Below are 20,067 nucleotides of genomic sequence, written 5' to 3'. Positions count from 1 at the left end.
TTTTTGTCAGAGAAATTTAACTTTTATTTACTCAATACCCTGGTGTACTGGGTATTTTTTTAATCTTTTTTTTTAATCTCTGAGAAAATGTTTAGCTCACCATAGTATCAACCCTGTTATTTCAATAATTACTCAAATACTGATATTGCTTTCATTGTTATAACAGTATTTATTTTGTTTTCAATTAAGACACAATTACTTTCTTTTAGACTAAAATAATACATTTTTGTATATCTATGTTCACTTAAATGGCATTGTGATAAATAATTTAACTTGTATATATGTACATTTACCACTTTGGCAGGCTCTTCCTTTCTTTTTGCAGCTCAGTAGTGTTGATTATTCTAATTCCTTGGTTTCTAAATTAAATGAAAGTCAAGATACTTTCAGTCCATCATATGAAATAGCACAATTTGGACCATTACTTGAAAGATTAAACAGGTAAGCAAAGATGTTGAACATAATAAAGAACCTGTAGCATTCTTTCCTTGAATTATTAATTTGACTTTTAATAGATACAAATATTTTTTGTTAGAAATGTAAGCAGACCTAAATATTACTTCTAGAAAAAAAAACACTATCAGTAAAATGTAGCATTTCACTAAAACACTTGTAAGTAATTATTTTCTAATGTGCACATTTACCTTTCATTTATTTATTTTAAAACATATTTGGGGCCAAGGTGTTTTGTACCTGTTTTATAATCTCCATGAATTACTAGTTTCTTTTGCTGTGTCATAATCATATTAATTTCTTTTTCATATTTATGATAGTTGATCAGTGTCTTATTTTTATTTTCTAGATGTCTGTGTATAAACCCTAGTTATTTGTTTTAAATCCATTGAACTTGTCAAACCAGTTTGAATTACTCTTGGTAATTGTGGTGAGAAACCTTGACTCTGTAATCCTACCCCAGTCTTCTTCATGTTAGTAAACGGCAACACTATTCACTCAGCTGCTTAAGCCAAAATAAAAATTGTCCTTGATTCCTTCCTTTTCTTCACCTTCCAATATACATTTCACCAACAAAGTATTGTCATTTCTGTATTCTAATAAACTTTAAAATTATATACTTACATTTTCATCTCAAAGGGTTCCATCCCAGTCTAAGCAACCACTGCTTCTTGCCTGGAGAATTGTAATAGCCACAAAACAGTTCTTTTTGTTTTCTCTTTGTCCTGAGATAAATTTTTTTTACAACTTTATTAATGTATAATCAACGTACAACAAAGTGAACTTACCTAAAATGTGCACTTCAGTAAGTTTTGACCTGTGTTAAAAATAATGAACTTATTTATCATCTCCAGTAGTTTCTTGGGCACCTTTGTAATCGCTTCTTCTGGTCACTTCACATCCCTTACTCCCGTTCCAAGACAACTGCTGATCTGCTTTCTGTCACTATTGATTAGTCTTTAAGTGGCATCATACAATATGTTCTCCCTTTTTTTCGTTTAGCTTTTTTCACTCGGCATAATTATTTTGAGATTCATCTATATTGTTTATTGTATGTATCAATAAGTCTGTTTCTTTTTATTGCTGAGTAGTATTCCATTGTATGGACATAGCACAATTTATTCATCTGTTGATGGACATTTGGGTGTTTTTCTCCCAGTTTTGGCAATTCCAAATAAAGCTACTATGAACATTGATGCTGAAATCTTTGTTTGGACATATGCTTTCATTTATTTTGGATAAATATCTACAAGTGGAATAGCTGGGTCATATGGTAGGTGTATGTTTAACTTTTCAAGAAACTGACAAACTGTTTTCCCAAGTGATCTGTGTCATTTTTACATTCCCATGAGCAATGAGTGAGAGTTCCATTTGCAACACATACTTGACAACACTTGGTACAATCAGTTTTTTTAAATTTACACTTTAAATTTAGAATTTTTAAATTCTAGTCAACATGTAGTGGTGTCTCATTGGGGTTTTAATTTTGCATTTCCCTAATGACTAATGATGTTGGCATCTTTTCATGTGCTTACTAGCCATTTATGTATCTTTGGTAAAATGCTTACCCTTTTCATTTTCTTAATAGTGTCTTTTTGACACCAAACTTTTTTATGAAGGTTTTAATTTTGATGAAATCAAATTTATTAATATTTTTATTTATGAATCATGCATATGGTGGCAAAGTTAACAAATCTTTGCCTAAGACAAGGCCAGGAAGATTGTCTCTTATGTTTTCTTCTGTCTTGTAGTTTTCAATCTAATATTGTTGAGTTAATTTTTATGTATGGTGTGAGGTAAGGATCTAATTTCATCATTTGCATTTGTGGAAAGAGAAGAAAAACTTTTCCCCACTGAGTGCTTTGAGACTTTTGTTGAACATTAATTGACCAAAAATATGGTTTTTTCCCCTGTAATCTCAATTCTGTTTTATTTATCAATCATGTCTATCTTTGTTTGTCACACTGTATACTAAAGCTTTAGTATAAGTTTTGAAATTGGGACTTGTATTAGTCCTCCAATTTGTTCTTCTTTTTCAAAAATGTTTTAGCTTGTCTTAGCTCTTTGCATTTTCATATAAGTTTTAGGATCAACCAGTCCGTTTCTGGGGAAAAAAAGTTTAATTGGATTTTTATAGGGATTGTGTTGAATCTATAGATCAATATGGGAGAAATTTTAACATTTTAACAATAAAATTTAACAATTTTAACAAAGTGATTCTTCCAATCCATGAGCATGAAATGTTTCTCCTAATCGATTTTCTTGTATGTCATAGCAGCTTTATTCTTAATAGCCCCAAACTTGAACTAACCCAGAAGTCCATTAAGAATAGAATATTATATAATATTCATATAATGGAATAGTACACGGAAAAGAAAAAGAATGGACTGCTACAATATGTAATAGCAAGCAAGAACATGAATAAATCTCAACACAAAAAGAGAACCATTGTATAATTCAATTTAAGTGAAGCTCAAAGACAGGCTAAAATAATGTGTAGCAACAGTAATCAGAATGGTGGTTACTTTTCAGAGGTATGGACTTGGAGGGACATGAGAGAACCTTCCAGTGTGTTTGAAGTGTGGTTTTCTTTCTCTCCAGCTTTAATGACATATAACTGACAAATAAAAATTGTATATATTTAAAATGTTCACTGTGATGATTTAATATACATACACATTTTGAAATGATTACCACAATCAAGCTAATTAACACATCCATCACCTCACATAGTTACCATTATTGTATGTGTGGTAAGACCACTTAAGATCTACTCTGTTAACAAATTTCCAGTGTAAATATAGTATTAAGAACTGTAGTCACCATGCTGTACACTAGATCCCCAGAACTTATTCATCTTATAACTAGAAATTTGTACCCTTTGACCAATATTTCCCATTTCTCCCACTTCTCAGCCCCTGGCAACCACCATTCTACTCTCTGCATTTTTGAGTTTGGCTTTTTAGATTCTACATATAAGTAAGATCATACAGTGTTTGTCTTTCTGTGTCTGACTTTTCACTTAGCAAAATATCCTCCGTGTTCTTTCATGTTATCACAAATAGAAGGATTTTCTTTTTATGGCTGAATAATATTCCATTGTATTTAATCTTCTTTAATTTTTCTCAGTAATTTACAGTAGTTTTCAGTGTATAAGCCTCATGGTTATATTGTTAAATTTATTCCTACATATTTAATTCTTTTTATGCTGTTGTGATTGGAATTATTTTCTTTTTTTAAGTTTTATTGAAGTATAGTTGATTTATACTGTGTTAATTTCTGCTGTACAGCAAAGTGACTCGGTTATACACACACAAACATATATATGTATATATATATATACACACACACACATACATATATATTCTTTTTCATATTCTTTTCCATTATGGTTTATCACAGGATATTGAATATAGTTCCCTGTTCTGTACAGTAGGACCTTGTTGTTTATCCATCCTATATATAATAGTTTGCATCTACTAATCCCAAACTCCCAATCCTTCCCTCCCCCCCAGCACCCCCTTGGCAACCACAAATCTGTTCTCTATGTCTGTGAGTCTGTTTCTGTTTCATAGATATGTTCATTTGTGTCATATTTTAGATTCCACATATAAGTGATATCATATGGTATGTCTCTCTCTTTCTGACTTACTTCGCTTAGTGTGATAATCTCTAGGTCCATCCATGTTGCTGCAAGTGGCATTATTTTATTCTTTTTTATGGCTGACTGATATTCCATTATATATATATATCTTAATCCATTCATCCATCAATGGGCATTTAGGTTGTTTCCATGTCTTGGCTATTGTAAATAGTGCTGCTATGAATATAGGGGTGCAGGTATCTTTTTGAATTATATTTTTTTCTGGGTATATGCCCAGGAGTGGGATTGCTGGATCATATGGCAACTCTATTTTTAGGTTTTTTGAGGAACCTCCATACTGTCTTCCAGAGTGGCTGTACCAAATTGCATTCCTACCAAAAGCGTAGGAGGGTTCCCTTTTCTCCACAACCTCTCCAGCATTTATTTGTAGCCTTTTTAATGATGGCCATTCTGACTGGTGTGAGGTTATACTTCATTGTAGTTTTGATTTGCATTTCGCTAAGAATTAGCAATTTTGAGCATATTTTCATGTGCCTATCGGCCATATGTATGTCTTCTTTGGAGAATTGTCTATTTAGGTCTTCTGCCCATTTTTTGATTGGGTTATTTTTTTTTTGTTACTGAATTGTAGGAGCTGTTTGTATATTTTGGAAATTAAGCCCTTGTCCATTGTATCATTTGCAAGTATTTTCTCCTAATCCATAGGTTGTCTTTTCATTTTGCTTATGGTTTCCTTTGCTGTGCAAAAGCTTACAAGTTTGATTAGGTCCCATTTGTTTATTTTTGCTTTTATTTCTATTGCCTTGGGAGACTGACCTAAGAAAACGCTGGTACAATTTTTGTCAGAGAATGTTTTAACTATGTTCTCTACTAGGAGTTTTACAGTGTCTTGTCTTATATTTAAGTCTTTAAGCCATTTTGAGTTTATTTTTGTGTATGGTGTGAAGGTGTGTTCTAACTTCATTTATTTACATGCAGATGTCCAAATTTCCCAATACCACTTGCTGAAAAGACTGTCTTTTATTGTGTATTCTTGCCTCCTTTGTCAAAGATTAATTGTCCATAAGCATGTGGGTTTATTTCTGGGTTCTCTATTCTGTTCCATTGATCCGTATGTCTGTTTTTGTGCCAATACCACACTGTTTTGATTACTGTAGCTTTGTAGTATTGTCTGAAGTCTGGGAGGGTCATGCCTCCTGCTCTGTTCATTTTCCTCAGGATTGTTTGGGCAATTCTGGGTCTCCCATGGTTCCATATAAATTTTAGGATTATTTGTTCTAGTTCTGTGAAAAATGTCATGGGTAATTTGATAGGGGTCACATTAAATCTGTAGATTGCTTTGGGTAGTGTGGCCATTTTAACAGTATTAATTCTTCCATTCCAAGAACATGGGATATCTTTCCATTTCTTTGCATTACTTTCAAGATTTCCTTTATTAATGTTTTGTGGTTCTCAACATATGTCTTTCACCTCCTTGGTGAGGTTGATTCCTAAGTTGTTTTTTTTTTTTTTTTTGATGTGATTTTAAAAGGTATTGATTTTTTTACATTCTCTTTCTGATATTTCATTGTTAGTATAAAGAAATCCAACTGATTTCTGTATGTTAATCTTGTATCCTGCTACCTTGCTGAATTTATTTATCAATTCTAGTAGTTTTTGTATGGAGTCTTTAGGGTTTTCTATATATAATATCATGTCATCTGCATATAATGACAATTTTACCTCTTCCCTACCAATTTGAATACCTTTTATTTCTTTTTCTTATCTGATTGCTGTGGCTAGGACTTCCAATACTACGTTGAAGAGAAGTGATGAGTGTGGGCATCCTTGTCTTGTTCCAGATTTTAGCGGGAAGGCTTTCAGCTTTTCACCATTGAGTATTATATTGGCTGTGGGTTTGTCATAAAACTATTTTATTATGTTGAGATATGTTCCTTCTATACCCACTTTCATAAGGGTTTTTATCATTAATGGATGTTGAATTTTATCAGATGCTTTTTCTGAATCTATTGAGATGATCATGTGGTTTTTATCTTTTCTTTGGTTGACGTGGTGTATCACATTGATTAATTTGCATATGTTGAACCATCCTTGTGACCCTGGGATGAATCCAACTAGGTCATGGTGTATGATCTTTTTTATGTGTTGTTGGATTTGGTTTGCTAATGTTTTGTTGAAAATTTTTGCATCTATAGTCATCAAAGATATTGGCCTGTAATTTTCTTTTTACTAAAAAACCAATGGGTCAACGATGAAATCAGGAAGAAATTTTAAAATGCCTTGAGGCAAATGACAATGAAAACACAACCAAACAAAATGTATGGGATGCAGTAAAAGCAGTTCTTAAAGGGAAGTTCCATAGCAGTACAGGTCTTCTTTAAGAAACAAGACAAATGTCAAATAAACAACCTAACCCACCACCTAAAAGGATTAGAAAAAGAAAAACAAACAAAACCTAAAGTTAGCAGAATGAAGCAGATAATAAAAATCAGAGAGGAAATAAATAAAATAGAGATTAAAAACAATAGAAAAAAATCAGTATAACCAAGAGTTGCTTCTTTGAAAGGGTAAACAAAATTGACAAACCTCTGGCCAGGCTCACAAAGAAAAGAGAGAAGACCCAAATAAAGAAAATAAGAAATGAAAGGAGAAATCATAACTGATACCACAGAAATACAAAAATCCATAAGAGATTACTATGAACAATTATATGCCAACAAATTTGACAACCTAGAAGAAATGGACAACTTTCTAGAAACATACAGCTTGCCAAGACTGAGTCAAGAAGAAATAGATAACTTGAACAGACCGATCACTAGAAATGAAACAGAATCTGTAATAAAAAAAACAAAAACAAAAAACAACTCCATTCAAACATAAGTCCAGGACCAGATGGCTTCACAGGTGAATTCTACCAAACATACAAAGAAGAACTTGTACTGATCCTTCTCAAACTCTTCCAAAAGATTGAAGAGGAAGGAACACTCCCAAAGACATTCTGTGAAGCCATCACCATCACTCTGATACCAAAACCAGAAAAAGACACTACCAAAAAGAAAATTACAGGCCAATATCTTTGCAATTATTTTGTTAATATTATTTTTGGATTATTCATTGCTTGTATATAGTTATACAATTTTGTATATTGAAATTGTATCCTTTGACCTTGCCGTATTATTAGTTCTACTAGTAGTTTTATGAGTTCTTTAGGATTTTCACCATATTGGATTATGCTGTCTATAAATATAGATATTTTTACCTTTCCCCTTTCAATCTGAATGCCTTTTGCTTTGTTGCCTGACTGCAGTGACTTGAACCTCTAATACAGTGCTGAATAGCAGTGGCAAGAGTGGGCGTGTTTACATTGTTCTGAGTCTTAGGGAAAAAGCATTTAACCTTTCATTATTAAGAATGATATTAGCTTTAGGTTTTTTTGTAAGTGCCCTTTGTCAGGTTGCCCTCTATTCCTAGTTTATTGAAAGTTTTTATCATGGATTTTTGTCAAATGCTCATTCTGTGTCCCTTGAGATTATCATGTAGTTTTTTTTCTTTATTCTATTAATATATATAATATATTACCTTATTTTCAAATGTTAAACCACCTTGCCTTCCTGCGGTAAAGGCTGCTTAATCATGTTACATAACCCATTTCATAAAATGCTGGATTTATTTTGCTAATTTTTTAATGATTTTTACATCTATACTCATGAGAAATATTGGTCTGAATTTTTCTTTTCTTGTGATGTCTTTGTCTGGCTTTGGTAACAGAGTAATACTCCTGGCTTCATAGAACAAGTTGGAAAGCGTTTCCTCCTCTATTTAATGGAAGAATTTGTGGAGGATTGGTTATTTCTTCTTTAAGTATTTTTGCACCTTGGCTTTTCTTAGTGGGAAGACTTTTAACTAATAATTCTTTTTATTTTTAGTTGTTATAGGTCTAATCAGATTTTTAAATTTCTTCTTGAGTACTTTGTGTTAATGTGCGTTTTTATAGGAATTTATCCATTTCATCTAAGTTGTATAATTTGTTTGCATAAAGTTGTGCATAGTATTCCCTTGAAGTCCTTTTAATTTCTATAAGGTAAGTGTTGATATCCTTGTTTAACCTGTTTAATTCCAGATCTGTGTCTTTTCTACTTTTTTTCTTGGTCAGTATAACTAAAGATCTGCTAATTTTATTTGCTAAGTTTTGAGTTTCATCAATTTTCTCTATTTTTTTTCTATTCCATTGATTTCTGCCCTATTGTTTATGATTTTCTTTTTCTACTTACTTTGGATTTAGTTTGGCCTCCTTTTTTTCCTAGTTTCTTAAGGTGTATGCTTAACTTATTGATTTGATATTTTTCTTCTCTTTTAATATAGACATTAAAAGCTGTAAAGCAGTGCTTAGAGGTCAACCAATGATTAGTTGGAGGTTGTGTTTAAACACCTTGAGCTAATAAGACTTCCTCCTGGGCATAAGACCTTACATTCAGCCAGGTATGAGTGGATACCTCACATTCAGCCAGGATGAGTGTTATTTTTCAAAGACATTTTGAAAAATGTCTTTGAGTGGCATTGTTTCCAACTAGAAGTTTGCTGTCATTCTTATCTTAATATCTGTGTATATATAATATATAATTTTCTTTGTTTTTAAGATTCTTTTATCGTGGATTCTCTACCACAGATTTTTTACGGTGGATTTCTCTCCATTAGGATTAAGATGTTTGTTTTCTATTTCTTGTGTTTGGACTGTGTTGAGCGTCTTGGATCTGTGGACTTCTTACTGTTTTTACAAAATTTGGAAAAAATTCAGTCATTAATTTTTCAAATATTTTTTACATATTTTTTCTGATTGCTCTCTCCTGTATGTGCTCACAGCCTTATACATGTTTGCAGCTTTCCAGACCACCAGGGATGGCTGAGAGTTTATGAAAGCCTATTTGTTTTCTAGATTTCTCCATGAAATTTCTGGATCATTTTTTGCTTTCTCCAAGTATTATTAGATATAACTCTGTTTTTTGTTTTTCAGCAATTGCTTTAGATTTTATAGTATATATTTAATTTATCATGGACTGTCTTCAAGTTATATTATGCCAATTCAAATATAATATGAGACTTATAATGGTATGCTTCTATTTCTTTCCTTTAGCCTTTGTGTTTGTTGTATTCATACATTTTACTTATATATATGTTATAAATCCATTATTGTTCTTTTTGTTTTAGAGAGAGTTAAAAAATAAGTAAGCAATTTTTTATATTTAGTTCAAATTTATCATTTTTGGTGGTCTTCATTATTTTGTGCAGATCTAGATTTACATCTGGTGACATTTTGCTTCTGTTTAAAAGGCTTTCTTTAACATTTTTTATAGTGTGGGTCTGCTGGTGATTAATTCATCTCTTGTATATTTTTAAGTCTTTATTGTTCTCTTCTTTTTGAAAAATGTCTTTGAGTACCATTGTTTCCAACTAGAAGTTTGCTGTCATTCTTATCTTAATATCTGTGTATATATAATGTACAATTTTCTCTGTTTTTAAGATTTTTCATCATGGATTCTCTACCACAGATTTTCTACTGTGGATTTCTCTCCATTAGGATTAGGATGTTTGTTTCCTATTTCTTGTGTTTGGGCTGTGTTGAGCGTCTTGGATCTGTGGACTTATTGTTTTTACGAAATTTGGAAAATATTCAGTCATTAATTTTTCTAATATTTTTTCTGATTCTTCTCCTGTCTTCTTTGGGATCCCAAAAAATATGTAAAGTAGTCCAACTGAAGTTTTGTAACAGTTTGCTGATGCTCTATTTATTTTCCATTTTTTCCCTCTCCTTTCATTTTATATATATTGTTAGACCTTCAAATTCACTAATTGTATTTTCTTTGGTATCTAATACTGGTAAACTTATTCAGTGTATTTTTCATCTCTAGAAGTTTGATTTAACTCTTCTTTTTATTTTCCTTGTATCTATTCAACATGCTCAATCTTTCCTTTAGCTTCTTGAATATAGGGAATATAGTTAGGATAACTCTTTTAATGTCTTTATCTATAAATTATATCATTTTGTGTCATTTCTTAGTCTATTTCTAATAACTGATTTTCCTCCTCATTACAGATTGTAACTTTCTGCTTCTTTGCATTCTTGCGAATTTTGTTTAGATTCTCTACATTGTGAATTATCTTTTTGGTTTCTGGAAATCTTGTATTCCTATAGATCATCTTAAGCTTTGTTCTGGGATACAGTTTAGTTACTTGGAAGTAGTATGATTTTATTGAGGGTTGCTTTAAACTTTGTTAAGCAGGACCAGATACACCTTCAGTCTATGGTTAATTTGCCCTCTGCTGAGGCTATACTCTTCTGAGTCCTCTCCAATTTCCTTTGAATTACAAGGTTTTCCACTCTGGTTGATGAGAACACAAAATTTTCCCATCCTTGTGTGAGTTCCTGGAATTGTTCCATCTTCTCATGTTGGGTGGTTCTTTTCCCAGCCTTGACTAATTGCTTCATATGTATGTGCTGGTCAGTACTTGGTTAAAGATTTGAGAACTCTGTAGATCTCTGGAGCTTCCTCTTTTTGAAACACCCTCCTTCATGGTACTCTGCCCTGGGAACTCTATTTTCTGTAGTCTCCCTGAACCCCCAGCCCTATTTCCTCAAGAAGGGTAATCTGTGGGCTCTGACTAGGTTTCCCCTCCAAGTATTCAAGTATTCTGTGGCTTGGATACACTCTCAAGGTAGTAAGCTAGGAGCAGTTATAGGGTTCATTTGATTTGTTTTCTCTTTCTCAGGGATCATTATCCTGTTCTACCTGATGGCCCATGTCTGAAAATCATTGTCTCATGTATTTTGTCTAGTTTTTTAATTTGGTCAGTTGGGAAGATAAATCTGGTCCTTTTTGCTTCATTTGGGTAGTCAGAAGACCTGAAATTCATATTCACCCAGCAATCAGACTGATATTTTCCAAGGCAGAAAGCAGTCGATTTTACTTTTGTACTTGGAACCTTTCAATGTTTCTTATTGCTCTTTTCAGAAATAAAGCTCTGCATGATTTTTGGCCCTTTTGTACCTTTTAAGCCTTAAGTCATAAGTTTTCTTTTACTGATTCTAATCTAGCTTTATTCCTCTCCTTTTCATTTCCCAAACATGCTGCAGACCTTGCATTTGTTATTATTCCATTCCCAGGGTGTGCTTACTCCTTTCCTCACATGTCTAACCATTCTGTACTTTTAGCTTATTTATCACTTCCTAATTAGGGACTTTCCTGACCAAACTATCTGAAACAGGACCTCCAACATGTTATTCCATCACGTGATTTTGTAGCACCTATAAAGGCACTATAATTATCTTTATCTGTTTAATTCTTTATTTCTTTTATTCATTGTACTTATTAATGGTTAATTATCTTATTTGTTTAATATATTTGTTCACTAGAATATAAGCTGTATTGTCTCCTTACCACATAATAGGCATACATTAAATATCTGTTGAATACTCTTTATTAGATAACAAATTTATCCCTATTTTGGTACATAATTTTCATGAATTTTATATTTATCTATAGGAAAAATTAAATTGTTAAAGAAACTGGATGGATTTGTCTTAATAAGACTTTTAAATTTTTAGCATCATTTCTCTCATCTGTACAAGTAACAATTCTTCCCAACATTTGGTCCCCAACTCAAATGCCACCTGCCTGATTTTTCTCAATCAAAAGAATTTCTTCTTTCTATGTACTATAGTAACAATTTACTGTAGGATAGCACTTTTCACTTTCTAATTTTTTCTTGCCTCTTCTAGACTATTTCTTGTGAGCAATGACTGTGCACTATACACTTCTGTATTGCCCACATCTTTTGAGTTAGTGATTATCCTGAGTCTGAATGCTTAAGATACCCTTTTAAAATGATGATTTACATTTTGTAGTATGCTTTCTAACTTACTGAGTGCTTTTAAATTTATTTTCTCATTTAGAGTTATAGAAATTTCTCTGGTGTTAATGGTGTATGTTATTGCATACTATAGGTTATGCCTTTTGGTAATAACAGAGTAGCATTTTTCTGCCCAAAATACCAATAAGACCCATATTGAGAAATAATGTAGAATCATGATCTGTGTGCATTCATGGACAAAACATCTCTCTCTCTCCTTAATACCAAACTGAAATATTTTATCTCTCTGTCCCCAACACATGGCACACTGCCTAGAACAGAGTAGGTGTACTTGCTCATTAAATATTTAATAAATTAATTATAAATAAAATTGGAACTCAATCAGAGTTTCAGCAGTCTATGTTTTTCTAAATTTCCTTGGTACCTCCAATCTCTGGAACAAAACCAACCCCAAGTAAATTTGTAAATAGTCAAAGGCAACAAAATTCATAATACCTTGATTTCTAATTACTTTCCATGATAACTTTGATTCTTTAATACAAGTTGGATATAACTTAGAATTATGATTTATAATAATTTATAATAATTATGCATTAGAAGGGAATTTGCAAGCTATCTTGTCTAACATTTTCATCTAATCCATCTTATCTCTTGGCTTTATTACTTACGTATGCATTTGTAGTTATATTGCTCTTCCTTGGGAACTTCAGAGATAGTTTGTTAGGCTGAGTTCCTTGTTAGGTTGAGAAATATCTGATTTAATGTTCTCATAACAATTTTATTTGACATTTTAACACTAAGGGTAATTATTTTCTCTGAGCAGTCTTCACAGTGTCTTTCTCTGGTTAAATGGAGTGGCATTTAGGTACAGTGTTTGCCTAGGTAATTCTCTAGACATTATTATGGAAGACATACTATAGATTGGTCATATTTTGTTTTGTTAATAAAACAGTAAATTGAACCACATACTAGTTTTTCATGTTGCAGTACTAAACTAAGTGTAGATTATTTTTATACTCACTAAGGTATTAGAAGAGGATATTAGACAAATTTCCCCCCAAAGCAGTATTATTTATTTAAATTTTAAAAATGTAAACATGGTCTACTTAAATGTTAGCAGCTACTCAGTATGTTCTGTAAGAATTTAACTTCACGTGTTTCTAAATGAGAATGCTCTATGCTTTTCTTGCTAAATATATTTTTATTTATCCTAAAGTCCAGAAAATAGAAATTTCCTTACTAGGAGACCTGCTATAGTTGTAGGTGAATATTGTGGAAGCATGGATGAAAGAAGACAGTCAGACTTCATTACTGAAAAAAATTCATTACAACATATTTGGGGAGAAAATAGAAAAAAGTTTTCTAATGAAGATATGAACCAGCAAACCCCAAGCCTTCTATCAGATAATTGTGACTCTTTTATTAGTGAAAATATGATCAACTTATTAAACATAGATCAACAGAAGATAAAGAAAACCTTTGACAAGTGTGGTTATGACAGTGCAGTCATTAGTTCTGATAAAAACCATTTCACTGATAGATGCATTAGAAGTACTTTTACAGATCCAGAGTTGACTTCTAGTAATTCTACTTTTAATAGATCAAGTTTTCCAGAAAAGTGTCGACCAAACAAGAATTGTCAGAAAGAGTACAACAATAATGAAAGAAATAATTTTAGTACATCTTTTGAGAAGGATTGTTACCCAGCCAGCTCTGATAAAAAAGGTTGGTGTTATAGATGGAAAGTGTAATAATCTACTGGGGCCTTTTGTTTGTTTGTTTTCAGTTTTAATGAATATCCGTATGTGTGTGTGTGTGTGTGTGTTTGGAGGAACATGAAATTAAAAATAGAATGACATTCTACTATATGACATTGTGGACCAGTGGCATCCCTCTATATGGGTCATGCTAATAAGCTTCAAATTAAAAAATAGAAATTGTCTATGCTAAAGTTTTATTTCAGTGCATACTTTTATTTTTAAAGGAAAATTTGAAAGTGATTACCAAGAGAAGACATCCCAGAAAAAAACCCAGAAATATTCAGTGAACCATATGTAAGTTTTTAGGTAAATTTGGGGAATGCAAATTGGGACCTAATATAATACATGTTTAAGGATTAAACTGATACAAAGTGAGGTAAGCATAATGCTGTCTGAGGGTGGGCAGACTGGCCTCAAAAATCAATTGTCAGACCTTGGTAATATCACCCTAGTTGAGAGTTTGGTCCTCATATTCACCAGTGCAAAAATATCTTCTTATCTGAATCATAGTGTTAATTAGATTTGAGAAAACTGACTTATGTGTTCAGGAAATTTATTTACCCACCAGAATGTCAATTTATTAATTTACAATAAGAAATAGAAGGGTGACATATATAGGAATGCTTACTGGCATAATTTTCTTACTGAATATTTTCTACCTTTTGGCAGCTTGCCATGGGAAGGTTGCTTGGTTAATACAGAATCAGAACAAGGGAGTAATAGAATTCAAATGTTAATGTCATAAACAAGCATATCAACAATTTATGGGACTGACATTATAGGAAATTAAAGAAAACTTGTAGTTTCAGAATATGCCTAACTTTCTCAGTAATAATTATGATTTAATCAAATCTTTGTAATTGAAAATCATGAATTAGAATAGATTTTTATTTTGGAAGTACTTTCTTATGGAAATATGTAAAATATCTATTAATACAAAGAATTATTAGATGCCATTTTTATGGCATTGGCACAACAAATTAAAAAATAGATTCACCGCTTATTTAATAAAATCAACAACTTAGGTTCTTTGTTGTCAAACCTCCAAATATTCAGAAACTTATGAATGAAAAACAGGATGTTAAAACTTGAATTTTAAAACATATTTTATGAAAGTGATTTAGAATATGGCTTCCAAACCTGTGTGTGTGAAGATCCTCATCACTTGAGGGTTTTTTTTTTCCTAATAAATTTATTTATTTATTTATTTATTTATTTATTTATTTATTTATTTATTTATTTATTTTTGGCTGCATTGGGTCTTCATTGCTGCACGTGGGCTTTCTCTAGTTGCGGTGAGCAGGGGCTTCTCTTCATTGCGGTGCACAGGCTTCTCATTGTGGTGGCTTCTCGTTGCAGAGCATGGGCTCTAGGCATGAGGGCTTCAGTAGTTGTGGCTTGTGGCTCTAAAGTGCAAGCTTAGTAGTTGTGGCGCATGGGCTTAGTTGCTCCGTGGCATGTGGGATATTCCTGGACCAGGGATCGAACCCATGTCCCCTGCATTGGCAGGTGGATTCTTAACCACTGCACCACCAGAGAAGCCCAAGGGGTGATTTTAAAATACAAAATATCAAGTTTGACCTACACAAAATAAATAGGCTCCTTAAGATAGAGCTTATGAATCCTTATCTTTTAAAAAACTTCTCTTATAATTCTGACCTTTAACCAACTTTGGGAATCATAATTTAGAACAATAATTTTCAGAGAGAATAAAACACACGCTAATACTTTCTTATTTAAAACCCTTAGGGGTAATATCCCTTTGGAAGAATTGTGTTCTAAGCAATCATGGGACTTTGGAATTGGTGAGGTAAAGTACATCTTACATTATCTTTCCAATTAAGTAAGTTGTATTATCATGTCTTATTTTAGTATTTGAAATTTACTTTAAGGTTAGCTCTTTCTGAAAATTTTCTTTTTAGGGTAACTTTTTTTTAATATATTTTTTTACTCTGGGGAAATTATAGCTTAGATTGAGAAATAAAATTAACAACATTTCAGAAACTGTAATGTGCCTTATTTTAGTCAAACCAATATAGATGCATTTAAAGTTCTTTCTATAAGTCCTATAAAATTTATTCCAAGATGAAATTTCTTTAGGTTTAATTGTGTTACAGGTGAAAATAGTTATATATTTAAGAATACTAAAACATATATAAACATTGGTTACCTAAGTTGTAATCCCTGCTCATAATAAGGGTGTATGATTCAGTCATTCAAAAAACAATACACATTTTTTTCAAGAGCGCATGGGACATTCTCTAGGATAGGACACATACTAGGACATGAAACAATAAACAGTTAAGGAATAAGCACAAAGATGTAAAATATAACATAAAAAACCCCACAAAATGTAAGAGAAGGGAGTAAAAAATGTAGATATTTTAAAATGTGTTTGAAATTAAATGACTATCAGTTTAAAACAAGTACAGTAAGTCCCCTACATATGAACCTTCAAGTTGAGAACTTTCAAAGATGTGAATATGCATTCACGTGTCCAATCACATAAATTAGTTCATGTGTCTGGCATGCATTGTCACATGCATGCGTCTTCTAAAAGTGGTTGTGCTTTTGTGTACTTTACTCTACAGTACTGTATAGAGTATAGTAGTACAGTGTCTTTATTTCAAGCCCAGGATGTCTGGAAGCAAGCGTAAAAGCAGTGGTGATGTAGCTGGTACTGCTAAGAAGCACCAAGCAATAACAATAGAATTGGAAGCCCAAAGAAAGGATGAAGAGAGAAAAGAGGAAGAAGAAGTAACTGAAGAACTAAAGAGATTCACAATGCAGGGAATTTGGTAAGGGGACTTTCTTTATTTGAGGAGGCACTGTTAGTTTTTGAGGCACAGGACCTGAACTTAGTACATGAAAGTTGCAGCAGCCGTTCAGAATGCAATCCAGTGCTACTGTGTCATCTATGATGAGAAAAAAAGAGCTACTACCCCCCAGACATCACTGGATCTTTTGTTCAAGAGGGTAGATAGAATTGAATCCAGCAAGGAACCAGAACTTTTGTCATCAACGTCAGGCATGTATAAAATTGCAGCTTGCCCTCCATCTCTCATTGCTGATGATCCTTCAGCTCTACCATCTCCCACCTCCTCTCCCTCCTCCAGTCAGTAATTCTTCTTGCCTGTTCACTCAATGCCAGCCCCTGTATGCCAGCTGTTGTACTGTACTACTGTACTTTTCAAGGTACTGTACTGTAAGATTAAAAATGTTTTCTTTACTTTTGTGTTTGTTGGCTTTTTATGTATTGTTTCTGTGAAAAGTATTATAAACCTATTACAGTACAGTACTATATAGCTGATTGTGTTAGTTGGGTACCCAGGCTAACTTTGTTGGACTTACAAACAAATTGGACTTATGAACGCGCTCTCAGAACAGAACTCATTCGTATGTAGGGGACTTACTGTAGATATAATTATGGGTCAACATATGTGATCCTCATGGAAACCACAAGTCAAAAGCCTATAATAGCTACACAAAAAGCAAATAGCAAGGAAACCAAGGAATTACTAAAGAAACTCATGAAACCACAATGGTAGAAACAAAAAGAAAAAATGAACAGAGAAGAACTACAGAAACAACTGGAAAACAAGTGATAAAGTGGCAATAAGTACATACCTATCAATAATTACTTTAAATGTCAGTGTTCGATCAAAAGACATAGGGTGGCTGATTGGGTAAAAACCAAGACCCTCAATATGCTGCTTACAGGAGACTCACTTTAGGGCAAAAGACACGTACAGAGTAAAAGTGAGGGGATGGAAAATGATATTTCATGCAAATGGAAACAACAAGAAAGTGGGAGTAGCAATACTCATATCAGACAAAAGAGACTTCACAACAAAGGATATAACAAAAGACAAAGAAGGGTATTATATAATGATAAAGGGATCAAACAAGAAGAGAATATTATACTTGTTAACATATTTGCACCCAAAACAGGAGCACCTAAATATATAAATCAAATACTAACACTTAAAGGAAGAAAGGGACAATAATACAATAATAGTAGGGGACTTTAACACCTAACTGACATCAATGGACAGATTATCCATACAGAAAATCAATAAAGGAATAGTGGTCTTAAGGACACACTAGACCAGTTAAACTTAGTAGATATCTATAGGACAATACATCCAAAAACAACAGAATACACATTCCTTTCAATTGAACACAGAACATTCTCCAGGATAAATCACATACTAGACCACAAAACAAGCCTCAACAAATTTAAGAGGGTAGAAATTGCATCAAGCATTTTTTTCAGAACACAACTGTATGAAACTAGAAGTCAACTACAGAAAGAAAAATAGGAAAAGAACAAACACATGAAGACTAAATGACATGCTACTGAAAAGCAAATGGATCAACAATGAAATCAAAGAGGAAATCAGAAAGTACCTTGAGACAAATAAAAATGGAAACAAAACTTTTCAAAATACATGGGATGTTGTAAAGTCAGTTCTAAGAAGGAAGTTTATAGCGATATAGGACTTCCTCAGGAAACAAGAAAAATCTCAAACAGCCTACCACCTAAAAGAATTAGAAAAAGAAAAACAGAGATCAAAGTCAGCAGAAGGAAGGAAATAATAAAGATCAGAGAGAAAATAGAGATTAAAAAAATGGAAAAGATCAATTAAACTAAGAGCTGTTTTTCTGAAAAGATAAACAAAATTGATAAACATTTAGCTGGGTTCACCAAGAAGGAAAGAGAGAAGACTGAAATAAAATAAGAAATGAAACAGGAGAAATAAAAACTGATACCACAGAGATACAAAGAAATATAAGAGAATTCTCTGAGCAGTTATATGCCAACAAATTGGACAACCTCGAAGAAAGGACAAATTTCTAGAAACATACAGCCTGCCAAGACTGAGTCCAGAAGAAACAACTTTAACAGACCAATCACTAGGAGTGAAATAAAATCTGTAACTTGAAAAACTCCCTACAAAGAAAAGTCCAGGGCAAGATGGCTTCACAGGGGAATTTTACCAAACATATAAAGAAGAACTAATACCTATCCTTCTCAAACTATTCCAAAAAATGGAAGAGTAGGTAACACTCCCAAATTCATTCTACAAGGCCACCATTACACTGATACCAAAACCAGACAAAGTCAGTACAAAAAAGAAAATTACAGGCCAAATATTTTTCATGAATATAGATGGCAAAATCCTCAACACAATATTAGCAAGCTAAATCCAACAGTATATAAACAGGATCATACATCATAATCAAGCTGGATTCATTCCAGGGTCAAAAGGATGGTTCAACATTTGCAGATCAACCAATGTGGTATATCACATTAGCAAAAGGAAAGATAAAAATCACATGATCTTCTCAATATATGCAGAAAAAGCATTTGATAAAATTCAACATCCATTCATGGTAAAAACTCTCATCAAAGTGGGTATAGAGGGAAAATATTTCAACATAATAAAGCCTATTTGTGACAAACCTATGGCCAATGTCATACTCAATGGTGAAAAACTGAAAGCCATCTCACTAAATTCAGGAACAAGATAGGGATGTTCACTCTTGCTGCTTTGATTTACCATAGTACTGGAAGCTCTAGCCACAGAAGTCAGACAAGAAAAAGAAATGAAAGTTATCCAAATTGGAAGGAAAAAGGTAAAATGGTCATTAGTTGCAGATGACATGATACTTTATATAGAGACTCTAAAGTCTCACACAAAAACTACTGGAACTAATAAATGAATGCAGCAAGGTGGCAGGATACAAGAGAAAGTTTTTAAAAATCCCATTTAAAACTCACACCAAAAAGAATAAAATACCTCGGAATAAACTTAAGAAGATGAGAGACCTATACGCTGAAAGCTATAAAACGTTGATGAAGGAAATTGAACATAATACAAAGAAATGTAAAGATATCACATTTGTGGCTTTGAAGAATTAATATTGTTAAAATGACCATACCACCCAAAGCAATCTACAGATTTCATGTAATCCCTATCAAACACTCATGACATTTCTCACAGGACTAGACCAAATAATCCTAAAATTTATATGGAACCACAGAAGACCCTGAGTTGCCAAAGCAATCTTGAGAAGAAGAACAAAGCCAGAGGAATTACCCTCTCAGACTTCAGAGAATACAACAAAACTGAAGTATTCAAAACAGCATAGTACTGGCACAAAAACAGACACATAGATAAATGGAACAGAATAGAGAGCCCAGAAAGAAACCCACAAAACTATGGTAAATTCATCTATGACAGAAGAGGCAAGAATATACAATGGAGAAAAGAGAGTCTCTTCAACAAGTGGTGCTGGCCCAACTAGACAGCTACACATAAAATAATGAGATTAGAATATTTCTTCACACCATATTTAAAAATAAACTCAAAATGTTTA

General features: G+C 32.6%; 1 protein-coding gene and 1 long non-coding RNA gene across 2 annotated transcripts in view; both read left to right on the top strand.

Moving 5' to 3' along the window:
- The window catches only part of LOC309640502, an 875,392-nt gene that overhangs the window by 251,384 nt on the left and 603,941 nt on the right, over positions 1 to 20,067 (top strand). The window lies entirely within an intron of this gene.
- REDIC1 (regulator of DNA class I crossover intermediates 1) overlaps positions 1 to 20,067 on the top strand; it is an 85,599-nt gene that overhangs the window by 17,681 nt on the left and 47,851 nt on the right. The window contains 4 exon segments of the mRNA XM_082419254.1: positions 326 to 441; positions 13,140 to 13,648; positions 13,908 to 13,977; positions 15,433 to 15,493. Of these exon segments, the coding sequence (XP_082275380.1) occupies positions 326 to 441; positions 13,140 to 13,648; positions 13,908 to 13,977; positions 15,433 to 15,493 (756 nt within the window).

The sequence above is a fragment of the Balaenoptera physalus genome, assembly GCF_965194825.1.
Source record: "Balaenoptera physalus genome assembly, chromosome: 13".
Taxonomy (NCBI): Eukaryota; Metazoa; Chordata; class Mammalia; order Artiodactyla; family Balaenopteridae; genus Balaenoptera; species Balaenoptera physalus.
Note: the sequence above shows the minus strand (reverse complement) of the source record. Positions and strands in the feature narration are given on the sequence as shown.